Source organism: Plecotus auritus (assembly GCF_963455305.1).
Source record: "Plecotus auritus genome assembly, chromosome: 6".
NCBI classification, from domain to species: Eukaryota; Metazoa; Chordata; class Mammalia; order Chiroptera; family Vespertilionidae; genus Plecotus; species Plecotus auritus.
In genome coordinates this window covers 24,756,818-24,776,347 of record NC_137773.1, presented here as the reverse complement: position 1 = coordinate 24,776,347, position 19,530 = coordinate 24,756,818, and the positions used below count along the sequence as shown (strand labels likewise).

Below are 19,530 nucleotides of genomic sequence, written 5' to 3'. Positions count from 1 at the left end.
TTGTCTTCTAGCTCACTGATGTGGTCCTCTGCTTCTTCTGGTCTACTCTTGATGCTTTCTATTGAGTTCTTTACAGCAGCAATGTCATTTTTCATTTCTTCTTGGTTCTTCTTCATTTCCTCTTGGTTATTACATATTTTGTCGAATTTGTCTTCCATTCTTTTCAGCCACCTTATGACCATTTCTCTGAATTCTTTCTCTGACAGGTTGCTTGCCTCGATTTTGTTTACTTCCTTTTCTGGTGATGCCTGCTTTTCTTTCATATGCAGGCTGTTTCTTTGTTTCCCCATGGTCTCTCTTCTCAGGTGTCTGGTTATGTAGTTCTCTCTCTCCTGCATTGATTTAAAGGCACAAAATACAACACAACCAGGTACAATGCACAAGGCATTGAACAGAAATGTATTCACAATATTGTAAACCCAAATAAAAGTGACCACCAGAGAAATGCAAATTAGAGGATAGGAGAGAAAGAAGCAGAGAAATAAAAGAAAGGAGTGCAAAAATGAAATTGGGAAAAGGGAAAAAAAGTAAGAGAGAAAATAAAGAGAATAAGAAAGAAGAGGGGAACAAACTCTATACATGGGGAGAAAACTCCAATAGAACAGCCACTAATCCCAACAAATGCCAGCAACAAGTACCTGGAGATGAATACAAACTACAAACAACAACTAATATCAAGCAAGGCAAGAGAAAACAGAAGCAAAAAACAAACAAAAACAAAACAAACAAACAAAAGAGAATGAGCAAAACAATCTCACAAACAAGCATAAAAAATTGATATAATCAACAATCAAGCAAACAACAACAAAAGGACAGAGAGAAAAACAATTTTTTGGATAGTGAAGACAGAGAAGAGAGGTGTGTATGGACTTGGAGCTGGGGATTGGAAATTAGATATAGAAGTAGGGTGAAATTTTAACAGGGGGTAAAAAGAAAGAATAGGGAAAATCTAAAGCAGGAAAAGGGTAAGAGAAACAGGACAACAAAAAGGGAAATGTTAGGAAGAGAGTGATGGCATAAAGGTAAAGTTGAGATAGAGTAAAATGATACTAAAGGAAAGATGAAAATAGAATGTAGAACACTAATCCCAAAGTAAAATAAAGACAAAATAAAATGACACGTTTTTAAAAAAAGGTAAAATAGCAGTAATAATAATACTGATTGAAAATAAAAATGTAATAATTAAAAAGGTAAAATCAAGCGAGGAAAAAAGAAAAAAAATAGTTTCTTAAGTAAAAGATGAAAAAAAATAAAAATGTGCAGTAGTGAAGGTTATTCACTTCCTCTACTGTTCTGTTTGGCACACCTGTTTCCTAGTCAGGACAGTATTGCAGTTCCCTGCATTCCACAGCTCCTCAGTGTTGTAAGCCAGTCCTGATTTTTAAGCAGGCGGTGTGTTTTAATTTCTTGTATTCCTTTATTTGTGTTTACACAAGAGTCAATTTGTGATTCAACCCCTGGGTGGCAGTGCTTCTGGATTGACCTCCGGGTCTATAGGTCCTCTCTATCCAGTGCTTAGATCCTGCCTTCCCTATGGCACTCAATACCAGTTTGGTGGAGTGGGTTGCTCCAGAGCTGGTTCTCTGATGGTTATTCCCCGCTCTGATCCCCAGGTTCCAGAAAAACAATTTGCCCCTGCAGTCTCTTAGGGTGTCCCCAATTGGGTGATCCTATGTATTGGGCTTTGTAATCAGAAGCAAGGATTTTTAAAGAGGAAAAATAAAAAATAAATAAAAAAGAGCCAGCGTAAGTGTGCGAACTCCAGAGCTGCGTGCAAGTCTGTGCAGTCTTTTTTCCTCCCTTGAGTCTAAGCAGCCGGCACACTTTAAAAATTTTTAGGCTGTCCTTTTGCATCAGATCAAAATGGGTTGTTTTTTAGAGTTCCCTTCTGTTAATAGCTCTGAGGACCCCCTTCCACATTCATGGATCACGCCAGCCCCAACAGCCACAGATTTTTCTAGGGGCAGACTTCCCCTGGTCCTCCAGCTCCTGCAATGCGCGCATTTCTCTCTCCTGCCGGGAGCAGGGACCTCACCTTATCCCAGGTGAAATCTGACCTTTCCGTGGTGGAGTGTAGAGCTCCTCTGAATCTGCGTGTTTGCACCAATTGGGGACCTGTGTTCTGGGGTTTGCAGCTGTTCAGTGGGTGCCATAGTTGTAGATTTTCAGGCTTTTGATAACATCCACTTTTCCCTTCAAGATGGCGTGGTCTCCGCTTCCGAGCCAGTCACTCCAGGAGGGAACCCAGCAGCAGTGGGGGCTGACCAGTCAGGGGAGCCCTGTCCAGCAGTCCCCCACCATCTCCTAGAGTATAGCTGTCCCTCAACTCACCAACAAACACTTCCCGTTAAACCCTCATTTGTTCTTTCTATCTGCTCTAGGATAAGGCTCGGGACATGTCTGTTTATTCCGCTGCCATGTTTTTGATCCTCTCCCCACCATTCAAGTTGAGTGCAGTCATGGGAGAGAGTCCTCTGGTCTGTCACTAATTTCTCCACCTGCCTGCCTCCAGTGAAGAGCTGAGGGCAGTCACAGCTGCTCTGAATCCCACCCCTGTCTGTGTAGATTGTTTCCATTGGCATCTAGATCTGTTTGTAGTTGACACTCAGTTCTCATCCACCTCACCCTCTCTACCTCATTCATTGGCCATCCCAAAAGACTTTGCTCACATCCTGAGCAATCATTATTTCTGTTATGTTAGCTGAGAGGACCCTAAGGTACAACAGGTCCTAGGCATGGTTGCATATTAATTAGTTGGTTACTGAAAGAACTGTAAAACACAACAAACATAATGTTAGTGGTGCAGTTGGAAAAACTGTGAACCGAACAGCTCAGGTTCAGGCACCTTTCCTGGTGCCCATAAAACCTATGGCAGAGACGACCAGCCAGTCATTGCACCAAGGTGAAGAATGTCATTTCCTAACAGGCAATACCAAAGATGTGTTTCTCAGATTTTTACAAAGCACTTCCTGGGTTTCTGTCTAAATTGCCCCCATGAGCTTAATTTCCGACATCTTCTGTGTGACTCAGTCTTCCGTGGTAAACACGATTTTGTCTATTGAACAAGTAAACATCAGGACAGTTACTCCTCATTAGAATCTTAATGCCTCAGATTAATGCTTCATGGAATTTCTCTTTTTTCTTTTGTTTTCAAGTCCCTTCCTTATCCTTCAGCACAATGATCATTATAAAGAACAAAATGTACTAAGTACAGTTCACCCATCATTGATATTCTACATTTGTTTCCTGAGCAGAGAATTGGTCACAAGGAATTGGTTTGCATCCCCGGACACTGCTTGCAGGCACTTAATTCTTGGATTCAAGTAAAACTTGAACATGTGATTTCAGTGACATCATGTCAAAAGAAACATGTCAAAACAGCGTTGATACAAAGAGCTCTATGGTGATGTGAAGTCTTTGAGGGAAACAAAACCAATCAAAGCAGTAGGAAAGCATTTTTTTTAAAACAGGGAGTTCTTTGCAAACAGCAGAGGCCAGATCTGCTCTCCTGTGGCTCATTTCCTCTTCCCATCCCTTTACCCCGTCCTGCTCCATCAAGTGTGAAGCCTGCATCTGATCATTCATCCTGCCTAAAACCCTTCGGTGTCTCCCCAGCATCTATAGATTCTGAATGAGCTCCCATCCTGGGATCTACCCTCTGCCTTCCTCTCCAGGCTCAAACTTCCCCATCCTCCCCATGATTCCAGAAAACCCAAACTGTTTCCTTTCCCCATGCACACTGTTTTCTCCCATGTCTGTGCTTAGTATGTGCTACTTTTCTCTTTCGAATATGACTTTTGGATCTGGAGAATTCTTCAGATCAGCCATTTATTGGGTGCTTGATTTTTGTGCATTACTTGAACTTCAGTGAGCCTTGATTTCCTCATTTGTAAAATGGGAGCATAAAAGCTGCATTCTGGGACTGATAGGTGTATTACTGTTGGATGTTTCTGAGTCTACCCCAGTGAAGAAGTTGCTCAGGAGAAATGTCAGCGATGTTATCTTTATTTTTTAGTTATTTTTCTTGTCACCATCCTTTAGAATGTAGCTCAGGTTTTACCTCTGGTGAGAAGCTTTCCCTCACCTCCTCTTCTCAAACCCTAGGTAAATCATTTCCTTGTACTGTGCACTTTCTTCTTTATTGCTCCTTTTAAATTCTTTTCCTGTCATTAGTGTTGGTACATGCTTTTTCATAGTGTTGCTGGGCAATGAAGTGTGGCATGGGAAAATGGGCACCAGAATGCTTCAAGGAGATTTTGTAATCCACATTTTATGGGCCTCTTAAACAGTGTGGTTAGGATATGATCGTTAATGATTAGTGAATAAATGAGGTTTTCTTTATTTCCTTGGCTTTATAACTTTGTAAGCTAACAGTTAATGAATGCTTACTATATTCCAGGGCATGACTTAGCTATTATACTTCATTTTTTACTATGTTCAAATGTGGTAGATATTCTTATTATTCCCATCTTATACGAGTGGGAACTGGGGGCCCAGAGCCATAGAGCGAGTGATAAATCATCTGCTCCCAAAGCCTGACCTCTTAGCTCAACCACACTCTGCTCGGATCCGTAGGATGTCTTCACCTCTGGGACTCTTCTGTGTGTAACTGTTTCATACACATTTTCCTTTCTGACTCTCTCCCAGGTACTCCTTCCAAGATGAGGAAGACATGTTCATGGTGGTGGACCTCTTGCTGGGCGGAGACCTACGGTATCACCTACAGCAGAACGTCCATTTCCAGGAAGGCACTGTGAGGCTCTTCATCTGTGAGCTAGCCATGGCCCTGGACTACCTGCAGAGCCAGCGCATCATTCACAGGTCAGTCAAGTCCAAGGGGACAGCCTTGGACTGAGCGCACAGGAGAGAATTCAGTACCTGCTGGATTCAACGGGTCCTTGAACATGACATTTAACCCTCACCTAATTCTTACATCTATTCCTTGAGGTAGGTTTTTGGCCTTATTTTGAAGATTAAAAAACAACTAAGCACATTGTGCCCCAAGACCAAAACCAATGAATATTGGTGCTATCTTCTAACTAAGCTTAGAAGAAGAGGAGAAAAGTGACACACAGGAACTTAATAAATATTAAATGAATTAATTGAAATACTAATAAAGAAGTTCGTAGGAAGGAAAGTCTCTGGGGAGAACATTTGAGTCCTAACTACCTGTCAGCAGTGAAACTACCTGTTTCACTCACTTGGAACATTTATGTTAAATAAAGACAAATACAGTTGATTTTTGAACAAGACAGGGAGGGGTTAGAGATGCTGAGCCCCCTATCAATGAAAACCTGCACATCACTTTTGACTCCCCCAAAAGTTAACAAAAGTGGTCCTTCAGTATCCTCAGTATCTTGGGAGTGGGGGTGGAGGGTGGGGAGGGGTTGTTTCCAAGACCGTCCTCAGATAACAAAATTCACAGATGCTCAAGTCCCTTAAATAAAATGGCCTACAGTCTGCTCTCTGCATCTGAGGATTCCCAACTGTAGATAGAAAATACTGTTTTCGATCCATGGTTGGTTGAATTTGCAGGTGCCAGATCCTAGAATGAGAACAGCCGACTGTGTATTTATGGGGGGAATCAACATATAAATGGACCCGTACAGTTCAAACCTGTGTTGTTTAAAGGTGAACTATAACAAGGCAGCTATAAACCCAAAGAGACAATAGAGGGGAAAGATAATACTTTATATTTATAAAGAAATTGGTAGTTTTAATGATGATTTCCTATGTGACATATCACTTGATGTGGTAAGTGAACAGAGCAGACACAGTTAGATCAGTCTAAATATCAGAAAACCATGATTAGGAGACATTAAATTTTTACCTAGGTTACTGGTGAGAATTTTGAACCCAGTCACCATCAAAGCAGCTACTATTTCCTGATGACATGCCAGGCACTGCTAAGTACTTTCACGTGGTATCTTATTAAATTCTCAAAACTGAAGGCGGAATCCTCATGTCATTATAATATCCCCATTACACAGGTGAGGAAACCATGGCTCAAAGATTTGCCAAGGACAAACAGGTGACAAATGGCATTGCCAGGATTTAAACTTAGGCTTATTGATCCCAGAGGGAGAGTTCTGTCTGCTACCTCAACTTGCATTCATTACACACCATTAAATGAAAAATCAACACATGTGACCGCCAGTGTCATCTCTAATCCTTGAAGAATTTGCTGAGTTTTTAATTATAATCATGTCTCATTTAGTAATCATTTGGCCAGATAAAATATTTGCCCAACCATAGTTAACATTTATGTGGAACTTATCTGGATTAGTAAAGAGGCAGCATAATAATTTATAGATTCTCTGTGCAGGCACCATGAACCAATTTTTTTTCTTTTTCATTGGCCTTGGCCTGGTACACTTAGATAGTTATTATTTAATTTCCTGTCTTTGGAAGGGCCTGTTTGTACTGTAAATGTGCTCTTCGGAAAAACAGATAAGTGGGAAGCAGACCAGTGAATCATGATGTGGGAAGTAAATTTACACACCTGGCGCTTTGTCAATAACTAGAATCCTGTTCCCAGCGGTCTTTCTCACACAGGCTCCCACATTGGTTTCTGCTCTCCCACAGTGCTTTCTCAGGAGAACGTTGCTTATTCGTAGCCTATGGAGTCCCTCCCAGAGCCTCCATGCTCACTCATCCTCCCCACCAATAGCCAACCACTGTCTTTTTTGGTTGCTGACATAGATCTCAGAAAGGAGACAGGAACTGTGGGAAACCAAGCCTTTTAACGTTCTCCTTTCTCTGTTTGAATGTGGGTTCCATGCCTTCTTTCTCTGAGCTTCATTTTCACTGTCATCATGAGTCAAGATGCTCTGGGCCCTTTTGCTGTTGCTTAGAACTGTGCTCCTAAAGGAATTCCAGAGTGGAAAACCCAACCCAAAACAAAACAGAAAACTTGATACCATTGGTACCCAAATCCCAAATATCATTTTTCTGTCCCCTCCCTGTTTATTGATCCCATATCATTTTGCCACTTTAGTAAGAAACCAAGATTAACTTTCTGTTCACTTCCCTTTACACATCCATGATTATGACTTTGTGTGTGACTTCAGAAAGGCCTCTTGGTACTGAAATGTCCCTGCATCGTAGCAAATGAAAGGAAGGCAGACTCCGTGACATTTTGAACACTGTGTTAAAATGAAATGACATGCTCCGGGATGAAGCAAACAATGCAGGGGCATTTCTATTGCCTACAAGGCCCACCCACCTCCTCATGTCACAGTCAGAGCATCTTGCACCTCTCCTGAGGAGTTGTGACATTTATGATGTGTAATTAATTAATGTCTGTTTGCTCTTCTAAGTTGTAAACTCCAGGTGTTAGGGCCATGTATGTTTTGCTTTCATTGTATAATCAGTGTGCAGTAAAATATGAAGGAATGAACACTGCCTGAACCACACAAATGACTAGTTGACTAGAAGCACAAGGTTACAAATAACACAGACAAAATTAAAATATAGCACATGAAAACTAGAAATTTTGGCCCTACCTTGGTTTTCACCTTGGGTAATCTTATCATCCATCGTCCAAACCAGAGTACACCTGAGGATGAAAGGAATTGCTGTTAATAATTATGCTGGGACAAGAGGCAAAACTAAAAATTATTCTGGGAAAATCAGGACATATATCAATATCATGAAGACTTTCCAAGACAGTCATAACCAGATAGGCATTTTAATTGTGAGACAGCTCTAATAACCATAACTTTCTGTGCTCAGAGTACCAGGGATCAGTTTGAAGTGGTATCAATTTGAAATGCTGTCAAATGGCTTAGAAAACATGGCCATGGTAAAAATGAGCAGTATCTCTTTGTCTATGACATTTAAAGGACAAGGACGGTGGCACTCTGAGAGTGGGGCTTATGGGGCAGAGTTAAAAGCATGAAGAGCAACATAGAAGGAGAGATAGAAGCTTCGGAATATAATTCTCTAAAATCTCTTTCTTCAAAAGTATCTATCAGTTTGTGCTGGATTTGATTGACTCTAAGAAAACAAAACCAAACATCTCTCAACTGCTTGGAAGACTGGATTGTAAGACACCTCCTGAGTTCCAAGATACTAAAGTGTGAGTGGGGGGAAAAAGAATCGCCGAAATACAGTAAGATTCCCCAGACAAGAAAAGACCATCTGTGTAAACCTGCAGCTGTACAATATGTGACTTCCTAATTTCAGATGAGAAACATTTTGTCTCTGGACCTGGTAGAAGATTCAGGATTATCCATTAGAGTCAGCAAATATGTGTGGAGCAGAAGACTGCCATTTTCTGAGGGCTTTCTGGGTACCAGGCACTCTGCTAAGCAATAGTGAATTATTTCACCCAATCTGCCCACAACCCAGGAGGTTGGTGGTGTGATTGTCCCTATTTTACAGTTGACGAAACTCTGGTTCAGAGGATAACTTAGCTAACAAGTAGGTGAGGCATCACTTGATGGAAATGCAGAGGTCTTGGCTACCCTCCGCCCTACAGATGTTGAGCACAGTCAAGGATATAGTTTGTAAGGTTCATGACCACCTGCCTGAAGCTCCCACGGTCTGGCTGTACAGTGAAGATGATACGTGAGGAACCAACAGATGACAGAACAGCCTAAAACTAGAAGCTGAATTGCGTAAGAAAGACCAAAGTATTTCAGAGAAGAACTTGGTGGGGGTAACAAAACAAAGTTTCTTGAGAGCTCAGAGGGTTTAAAAAGGATTTTAATAGCCAAAGCGGGAAGAAGAATCTAGTCCTTGTAAAGAAAGCTAAGTGAGCCCTAGCTGGTTTGGCTCAGTGGATAGAGCGTTGGCCTGTGGACTAAAGGGTCCCAGGTTCAATTCTGGCCAAGGGCACATGCCTGGGTTGCTGGCATGATCACCAGTAGGGGGCCTGCAGGAGGCAGCTGATCAATGATTCTCTCTCATCATTGATGTTTCTATCTCTCTCTCCCTCTCCCTTTCTCTCTGAAATCAATAAAAAATACGTATTTTTTTTTAAAAAAAGCTAAGTGAGTAAAAATACTTGTTTCTGGGTGGTAATCTTGGATGGGCTGTTTTAATTTTTGTCTGTATTCACTTTGTTGCCAGCAATGTGTAGTTTATTTTAAAAACATACAATAGATCCTGTTTCTGTCATAATTTCCAAGTGAGACATGGAATTTTATTTTGTTTATGGTTTTTCTAAAAATCCACAGACTTGAAATATTTTCTGTACTTTCCTAAATTTGTAGAATATTTAGCTAATTTCCCTCAATTTTAGAATTGTTATTTTCTATGCTTGTTGTGAAAGATACGGATTGCATAATAACCATTAATTTGCAACTGTGCAATTAGGTGGTTTTCTTTTTTAGTCAAGAAGTCAAATGTTTTTCTATGAGGACAGCTTTAAAAATCAGCTTTAGTTTCCAAATTATGGCCAGTTTCTAATTCAGTATTCCTCTTTACTTACATTAAATTGGTAAATGAAGATTTTAAAATATAGACAAAGTGATTATTTGCTTTTGTTTATAAAAAAAAAAGGCAGGAAAATAAAAGTCATTACAATCCTTCCTATGGGATAATACTATTTAATTCGTTGGTTGTCACAGTCTCTTGGATATAGAATAATGGGATAAAAAGTAATTATTACAGCCCAAAGATAAATGTGTACTCACTCCCTTGTCAGGTGTCAAAGAAGACCCAAGTATGAATTTAAGCTAATGAGATTAATTGTATGGGACACTTAAACAGCAAATCATCTTGGATCAAAATACCAGTTGAGTGTATGTGTGATTGTCTCTTCCTCTTTCTAGGAGTTACCCCTACTCTAGTGAAGATATAACTCACTGATTTCTAAATTCCTATAAAAATGGGATAAAACTATAATTAGGAAATTTGTATAAATAATTACAGTACAGGGGAGAGAGTTGCAAAAATTTAATTTCTAATTGATTATAGATACGTTGAAGTAGGAATAAGAAAATTGATGATTATCAAAAATCAGACAGATGAAATTTTTATTCAACCTTTGTCTTCTTTGCTGTAATCGCAGGAACCAATAACTGACACCCGGGTTCATCTTAGAGCTTCTGTTAGATGCACATCCCCCCTTGGATTGCAGTAGCTACTTGTGAGACATTTCTATCATTTTTCTAGAAATCATCATCTCGATTGTGAAAGAAAAAACTTAGGAATAATGCTTCGGTCATAAATATTCATTCAAAAACTGATTCTTGAGCTCCTTCGTCAGGCAGTGTTCTCAGTGCTGACCTCCAACGGTGAAAGGACAGACAGCTCCCCTGTCGTCCAGGATTGACAATATTACAGAGTGAAAGGGAGTCAAGTAAACACTTCAATACTGACATCAGAAAGGCATATAATTCGGTGGCACGTACTATAAAGAAAACAAGCAGAGATGTGCATGTCCTGAGCTACACACACAAACACACACACATCACTCACACAGTTGCATCTTCACAATGCTCAGGATCATACTTCTAATTGTTGCCCCTGGAACACATTGCTTTTTTTTTATATATAAAAAGCTTTCTCTTCCTCCCAAACTTAAGCCTTATGGGTGCAGACTACACCTCACTCATTTTTGTAATCTAATCCAGAGTGGTTGCTGAATAAATCAAGAACTGAACCAATGAATGAGGGCTGTATATACAATTATCCTTGGGTGAACATAGATGGTAAAGGTTACTGTGGAAAACACTGTTTTCAGCAATTTTTAATTTATTCCACACGTTCCTATTGGTGTGCGTGTGGATTTCCCACATTAGTTTTAGTTATTAGTTTTTTATGCTGTGTGACAAATGACCACAAATATAATGACTTAATACACATTGATTATCTCATAGTTTCTTTGCATCAGGAGTCTTGGCACACCTGAGCTGGGTTCTCTGCAAAGCTGCAAGCAAGGCATTGGCCAGACCTGGGCTCTTTCCTGGAGGCTGGACTGGACAATAGTGCACTTCCATGTTCAGTCAGGAAGTTGGCAGAATTCATTTCTCTGGGGCTATAGAACTCATGGCAGCTTGTTTTTTTTCAAATTTAGTGAGGAGGACAAGACTCTAGAGTGAGTCTGTGAGCAAGACAGAGTATATATCATTGAATAACATAATATATCACAATCACAAGAGTGACCCCCTATCAACCTTTGCCATATAATGTTGGTTAGAAGCAAGCCATACAACCAGCCCACACTCGGGGGCTTGGGATTATACAAGACCTGAACACCAGGAGGTGGGGATCATGGGGTCACCATAAAGTCTGTCCACTATACTTCTTCTAAAGAAGTTGTACTAAACCAGACTCTGACACCGGTTGTCTCTGTGAGCTTAAACATAACTTTGAACTCCTCTATTAAAAAGGGCCAAATGATCAAGAATGCTTCTTTCATACCAAAGAGTCTAGTGTGATTTCTTCTCAGCACTGGTAGGATGCTCTTCAAAGTATGGTCTCATTTGTCCTTCTATTCTCTACCACACTCCCACTTCTCCCCAAGAAGGCTGCATGAGGGAAATGGACTGTCTACAGAGCATGTGACAGTGAGGTGTGATAAACAGCTTCCAGCACATTTCCTAATCAAGGTGTTATTTGCAATTCAGTTGTGAACCAACAGTATTTGTTTGAACCCAGGTCTTTTACAGGCAGAGATCTCCTAGGCTGAGTTTCACCTTTTTGTCTGACTCACACACACTGTAGTAGCCTGGAAGTCACATTTTATTTTCCTGAGATGGTAATTGAGAGGAAAAAATAAGATATTTCTGCCGCTAATCATTTCTGTCAATGATCATTACCTGACAGATGAGCTCCTGAGATATGAACTTGCCAACAGAGTGACACCCCAGCTCTCTGAAGCCCGTGGGAATGAGTCATCTGGAGAGATGTTTTGCTAATTCCAGAATGTGTTTACTCCTTTCTGCTCACCAACATTTAACCATTTAATTTATACTACAAAGTACATACATCATTTTCTTAATGACTGAAGAAGAGCTATCACTTATGCACATATCAAGAATTAGGCACCATGCTCATAAGCATTTTGCACACACTGCCTATTTTGCTAGTCAACAATACCACGATGGGGTTAAGTAACTTGCTCAATATCATACAGTTAGTATACTAAGGGCAGATTCAAAAGTAGGATTATCTGATTTCAAGACCCTGCTCTTCATATTAGGCTCCTTTAGTTTCTCTTTTTAAAAAATTTCTTTATTGATTATGGGGTTACATATATGTCCTTATTCCCCCATTACCACCCCCCCCTCATGCCCCTGTTGTCTGTGTCCATTGGTTAGGCTTATATGCATGCATACAAGTCCTTTGATTAATCTCTCCCTCTTACCCCCACCCTCCCCTACGTTCTCTCTGAGGTTTAATGGTCTGATTGATGTTTCTCTGTCTCTGGATCTATTTTTGTTCATCAGTTTATGTTGTTCATTATATTCCATAAATGAGTGAGATCATGTGATATTTATCTTTCTCTGCCTGGCTTATTTCACTTAGCATAATGCTCCCCAGTTCCATCCATGCTGTTGCAAATTGTAAGAACTCCTTTTTTACTGCAGGGTAGTATTCCATTGTGTAGATGTACCACAGTTTTCTAATCCACTCATCTGCTGATGGGCCAAATAATAGACATAATCAAGGTCAAACAAGCTCTTTAGTGCTATTTACCCAATAGCAATGAACATTAGTTTACAGACATATTTTTTTAGTTGGTGTTATAGGTTAAATTGTGTGTCCCCTCCAAAAAAAAGATATATTGAAGTTCTAGCCCTCAGTATTTCAGAATGTGGCTTTAATAGGAAATAGGGTCTTGATAGAGGTAATCAAGTAAAAATTAGTTCATTAGGGAGGGCCCTAATCCAATGTAACTGGTGTCCTTATCAAAGCAGGGAATTTGGACACAGGGAGAAACATATTCAGAGGGAAGGTGAAATGAAGGGTTACAGGAAAAAATCCATGTGAAAATGAAGGTTTGGGAAAAAGGTCAAAGATTGCCAGGAAACCAACAGAAGCTAGGAGGAAGCAAGGAAGGGCCATCCCCTGCAGTTTACAGAGGGAGCAGGGCCCTGCTGACACCTTGATTTTGGACTTCTAGCCTCCAGAATTTCAAGACAATAAATCTCTGGTTTATTTTTAAAGCCTCTAAGTTTGTGGTACTTAGTTGCAGCCGCCCTAGCAAACTAATACAGTATGTTTTTTTTTTTTAATTTCTTTATTGATTAAGGTGTTACATATGTGTCCTTATTCCCCCATTACCCCTGCTAGTATGTTTTAATCATTTTCTTAGCTGCTAAGATTTCAATCTTTGCTTCTTTAGCTGGTGTTACTCAGATCAGCTTCTGTCTTCAAATATATTATGGGATGGGAGACCAGATAACAAAACCTGTTAGAACTGCTTATAAAATTATGGTAGTCCAATCCATTTGCTTTAGGATATGGTAACCTATTTTATGTTGCCTGGAAACTATCTTTGCTTACTTCTGTATTTCAAAATTGGTGAGATATTTCAGCTATTTGTGTTTCTTTTTTAAATAACATTTTGTTTTGCATTTAAATATCTTGAAGGAAAGTTAAATCTTTTCCAAATGATCAAATCAGCAATTCCAGCATGAGAAAATTAAAAGCCCCAAAGAAGTGATAGATTATCTAATTACTTATATTGTGCCTGTTTCACTTGATGCTGGCTTTCTTCCTTCCATATATTGATAACCTTTTCTGTTTACTGCAGTGGGGTAATAGATTTTGGGTTCAAGCTACTATTTTCTATGGGGTAGTTAAGAAAATGCCCTTTCTGGTTGGATAAGTCTTCGCTTCAGTAGCTCACAAGCCCTTGCCCAGGTTCTGTTTCTAACCCCCAGAGCAGAAAGGCAACTGAGCCTCAAGAACAAAACGGCAGTGCAGTAATGAGGGTATTAGGTTGATATGTTCTATTGAGCACCTGCTCCCAGGTTACGGAATAATGAATGAGCATGAATTACGCATTGTGAAAACAGGAGAATCTGCCTTCTTTGTATCATGTATCAGGCAGTTTTGAAAGGAACTTTGGAATTGTGCCTTGCACACAAGGCCACCCATTCGTAAAAACCCCTGTGAAAAAGGTAAAGAACTGCTCACTTCCAGGTTAACACTTAACTAGCCTGCACTGAGCTTTTAATAAATTCTAAGTCACGTGTGGAGCTCCTGACAGTTGGCCCCAGGATATGAGTGTAGACTGTGTGAATCCAGACCCTGGCTCTAAGGCCGGAGAAGGAGGCACAGCGGTGGGACTGCAGGTGAGTAAGTATGTGGATTTCACTTATATGTGGAATCTGAAAAACAAAATAAACAAAAAATAGAAACAAACTTAGAAATATAGAGAACAAAACAAACAACAACAAAAAAACAAACAAACTTAGGCATACAGAGAACAATTTCATGGTTGGCAGATGGGAGGGGAATTGGAGGAATTGGTGAAAAAGGGGAAGGAATTGATATGTACAAATTGGTGGTTACAAAATAGTCATGGGGATGTAAAGTACAACATAGGGAATATAGTCAATAATATTGTAATAGCTATGGAAGATGAGACCTGGTCTGTAATAATCCAATCCCGGCAATTTTCACCTCTACCTCCCGTTCCAAACTATGTGTTTCTGCTTACAATTTCTCCTGACACTCTCCCACCACAAACAACTCTTTTCTTAACATAGATCTGTTTGTGTGACCAATAGCCTTTAGGTGACACCCTAAATAATATACTATAGAACTATATGTATGATATTTTCCCCTCTCAAGAACTTGAAGAAGACCCAACCTAGGAGACTATTATGTAACAGAGAATTAAAACCAAACTGTGGACCTATCAGAAAGCTGGGGGACAGGGAGGGAGTTGATTTTGGTTTGGATACACCAATTTTCTTGTTCCCTGTTCTCACAACACCTCGTATTGGGTTGCGAGGTGAGTGACTTGATCCCAGGGTAGGTGCAGTGAAGGGATGTAATTAGCCTATTAAGTTCTGCTAATGTCCTGGAAAGGCATTCAGGTGAGAATGGCAGGCATATCAGTTCCCACCTTGGACCCCGCCATGGGGAGCATTACATTTGCACATGCTGTTTCTGGTTCCCACAGTAGGAGTCATCTGAGAAAGCAGGGCGTGGCCTGCTGTTTCTTCCAATCAAGATGCCATGAAGAGTTTCTAGAGTGTGTGTGCCTAGGATTGCACTTTACCACTCCCCACATTCTAGAACCTTCCCTCTGCACCCAGGGGCTCAGACTGCAGAAATCACCGCTTTATCTTACTCTAGTATATACTCATCCACTTACTAAAATGATCAATTGTTTAGTTACCTAACAGTAAATATAGTGCATCTGGCATAGAGAGTTGTTTGCTGTTGGTGTTTTTTTTTTTTTTTTTTGGGGGGGGGGGTTGTGTGAGAGAGGGAGTTTTTCTTTTCTTTTTCTTTTCTTAAGGGAAAGAAGAATGCATGGCTTATTTTTCCAGAAGTCTAAGAAACCAAGGAACCAGATTCACCCATTTTTATGACCGATATTAACTTAAGCACTTCCTTTGTTCTGGGCACTTTGGGGAGCCTGCAGAAAAGATGTCCTTTCTCTGAGAAGTTGACAGTCTCAGTGTGTCCGACGTGCCAGTTTGGGAATTGTATTGGACGGGAGGTCATGCTGGGCAAGGGGTAGGCTAGAACAGTTGTCGGCAAACTGTGGCTCGCGAGCCACATGCGGCTCTTTGGCCCCTTGAGTGTGGCTCTTCCACAAAATACCACGGCCTGGGTGAGTCTATTTTGAAGAAGTGGCGTTAGGAGAAGTTTAAAAAAATTTGGCTCTCAGAAGAAATCTCAATCGTTGTACTGTTGACTAATGAGTTTGCCGACCACTGGGCTAGAATAAAGACAAAGGAATGATTAAGGAAATAGGGATAAGGAAACAATTGGGTGGGATAGATGAAGAGATTGGAGGAAAGTTGGGGAAATGAGAGGCTAAGGTATTAGATGGAATACCCACACAGACATTGTCACCATTAGCTCCCTGCTAATGGTGTGTAGGTTGTAAGAGACCTCCACGTACATTTTAACCAAAAACTTGTCCAGAGTGGTAGGTGTTGTACTTTTCTCACACTTTTACATTCATAGATAAGCTTGTAAGTGGTTCACGTTTTAAAATCAGATCGCTATTTTTGGACTTGAACCATGCCTGGATGGTATTTCTGAATATGACTGTACATAAGGTCTGGAAGAGTCTGTTTTGGACAGATGCCTGGGCCTATCCACAGAGAGTCCAATTGCTACAGGACTGAGCTAGGTAGGTCACAGAATCCACGTTTAAAGCGTTCCCGTCTGGCGATTCTGAACATATCCAGGTTTGGTAGCCATCAGGTTAAATCATATTATAGAGCTTTAAGTGAAACCATATCATAAGTCACCTTAAGTGAAACTATATTACAGATTGCCTTAAATGAAAGAAACATATTAGCACAAGTTATTTCATATTTAGGATTATTTGAAAAGATAACAAAGTGGTGCTAAATTTCAGAATGAGAAAAATCTCAACTTGTACTAGCAGGAATTTTTATATTGCACACTGGGTTTCTTTTGATTTTCTTTCTCCTGGTGTATGAATAAACAATGTTATCATTCTGCAGCTGACCCTGTAGTGACTGAGAAATCACCTCATCACATTTTGGGAAAACTATGTACTTAGAATCTATGCCTACTTTATTTTTAGGTGGAAAGTCCACTTTTTTTAAATAGTCACTTTCTTTTCTGAATTTTGTAGTAAATACATGCCTTTGCCACGTTAAGCCTTTTTTTGCATGGTTCTTTATGAATCTGTCTTATCCTCTTCATCCCTAGAGGAAATATATCTCAGTTGTCTTTATATTTCTGAAGTCCTAGCATAGTGACTTATTAAAATAAATATTTCATGAATAAATGAATATGAGATTGAAGTTAGAAGTGACACATTAAACTAATTGTTTCCTCTCTGATCTCTGTATTATTCTTTAAACATCATCTTTAGTTTCTGGGGCAAATAGTGGGTATAATGATATGTAGCATTAATAAAAAATAAAACGATGCTCAGAGATTTATAGAAGCTCATAAAGTGTCAAATCCAGAGCAATTCATTTTTTCTCAGCAAGCCCTCATAAACCCAGGCCACGGAATCACTCTGCTGATCTTGCCACATCCAGGTCTCTTCCTTCCCGGCTGGGCTCCTGGGGCCTCCTCCTCGCTTGGCAAACACTAACTGGTGCTCACTGGATGCAGGTCTGAAAGAGGTAGTAAGAGCCTAGCCCCTGGTCTACCCAAGCTTTCAACTGTAGAGTGTTTGGAGGTGCACTGTAGTGCTCTGGTAGATACTGTTAGGATTAACCTTGAGTGCACTAGACATTTTCCTAGTACCATACAGTCATTCATATACTGGCCACCAGACACTGTGAGCCTATGTGATGGAGTATGACATTAATTTAGAAACCTGACATCAAGGAGTTCATGATCCAGTTGGAGAACAAAATAAATATGAATGATAAATGTTATGATGAAAGAAGTGTACTCTGCAGAGCACATAGAAGGGGCCATTGACTAAGAACTGGGAAATCAGGAAAGGCTTCCTGAAGTAAGCGGCATCTGAGCTATGAGGTGAAGGATGAATCTGCACTGTCTGGTTGCAGTGGTTAGAGGGCTCCGATTCTGGTGAAGGAACAGCAGAAGGTGGGGGGATTCAGGGAGCACTTAGGGGACTGTGTGTGCTTCCTTGTGGCTAGAGGATAGGAGCCAGGTGAGAAAAGAGACTGTATTCCATACACTAGTAAGTGAGTTTGAACTTGATAATTCTTGAAATAATGGGATCCATTAAAGGGTGTGGGGCAGAATATGCAATATATAGAGATTAGCCATAGAAGCATGCAGTTGGAAACCCCCTACACTCTATCTTTTTAGAAAATTGCACCTGGCACCATCTGTCATAGCTACAGATGATCACTTATGAATCCAGAATGAATGTTAAGACCCTAACAAACTAAATGAGAAGATACTCAAAGTTCATGAAACTATCCATGCATCTGCATGTTGGGGGTGGCATATACTTGGTTCCGTTTGTAGGTAAGGTGCTTGTTATTCAATAATATTTTTAAGAAAAGAGGACCCTGACAATCTTGGTCTGTCAAAGACCAAGGTCACCTTATTCAAGTTACATAAAAGCCACTTGACTAGGCTGAAAGTGTTTTCCCAAAACCGATTTCAGAGTTTCTTCCCTAATGGCTTCTGTGAATTTAGGCTGAAGTGCTCTAATGGTACATTAGGGAAGGGCAGTAAAACCTGGGAGTGGAGGACCAGGGTAGTAGGCACAGCATCGCTGTTCTCTGATCGAGGAGCACTGCTTACAACACTTGCTTCAGGAGAATTTTGAAAATTCTATAAGCTATTCCTCTAAGTAGTTATCATGAAACTACTTCCTTTACTGGAACAGGGTGGGTTTTGTTCCCTTCTAGGGATTTAAGGATCTCACCAAAGCACCAAAGACTGGCCCAAATCTTTTAATCAACCACCTTCACCCCTGGAATAATATTTATTAAGTAGCTAGAGAATTATAGCATCATCCTAAGGAAAATTCTAATCTCTGCACATTTAAAATAAACTCGCATTATACACCTTTTTGTTTCTTATTTTAGAGTCTTTACAGTCATCCCAGATTTACACAGATGAAAATTAGTGTAAATGATAATTAGTACTACTACCTTATGACAATTTAAATGCCCCGTATGACCCTATGGAGCAATACTTACATGCTTAGATATCATATGCTATGGAGGTTAAGAGTCTGAGCTTTTGAATGAGAGAGACCCAGGCTCAGAACCTAGTTCTTCCATTTCCTATCTCCGATCCTGGGCTAAGTTACTTAACTTCTTTAAGCCTTGGCTTTCTGATCTAGAAATTGGGGGTGTTCATGGTCATTGTCTCATAGATTCACTGTGAGAATTTAATAAGGTTGTGAGCAATGAGGGGCCAGTACATTATTTCAAACCTACTTAGCATTCTTGAGCACTTTCTCCTTTAGTTATGTTTGTTTTATTATAAGCAACTTTCTCTTTTCTTTTTATTCCCCTAGGGATATGAAGCCTGACAATATTTTGCTTGATGAACATGGTAAGTGAATGATTTGTTTGCAACCAACTAGACTTGTATATAGAACAATAATGATTATCCCCAGCTAAGGAGTATTACACGTAGAAAAGGTGTCTTGCTTGATTGACTTGAGTTACATGTACAAACTCCATTTTATTTTATTTCTTTTTAATCCTCGCCCAATGATATATTTTTATTGCTATGAGAGAGAAAGAGAGAGAGAGAGAGAGAGAGAGAGAGAGAGAGAGAGAGAGAGAGAGAGAGAGAGAGGGAAACATTGATGTGAGAGGGAAATATCTATCGGTTGCCTCACACACACACATGCCCCCAGTAGGAATGGAACCTGTGAGTCTTTGGTGCACAGGATGATGCTTCAACCAACTGAGCCACACTGTCCTGGGTACATACTCCATTTTATAAGTGGGAGGG

General features: G+C 40.1%; 1 protein-coding gene across 2 annotated transcripts in view; it reads left to right on the top strand.

Moving 5' to 3' along the window:
- Positions 1-19,530, top strand: part of STK32A (serine/threonine kinase 32A) — a 92,787-nt gene that overhangs the window by 43,230 nt on the left and 30,027 nt on the right. For both annotated transcript variants that reach the window (XM_080673086.1, XM_080673087.1), the window contains exons 5-6: positions 4,648-4,821; positions 19,085-19,122. In XM_080673086.1, coding sequence (XP_080529212.1) covers positions 4,648-4,821; positions 19,085-19,122 — 212 coding nt within the window. The remainder of the gene's footprint in view (positions 1-4,647; positions 4,822-19,084; positions 19,123-19,530) is intronic.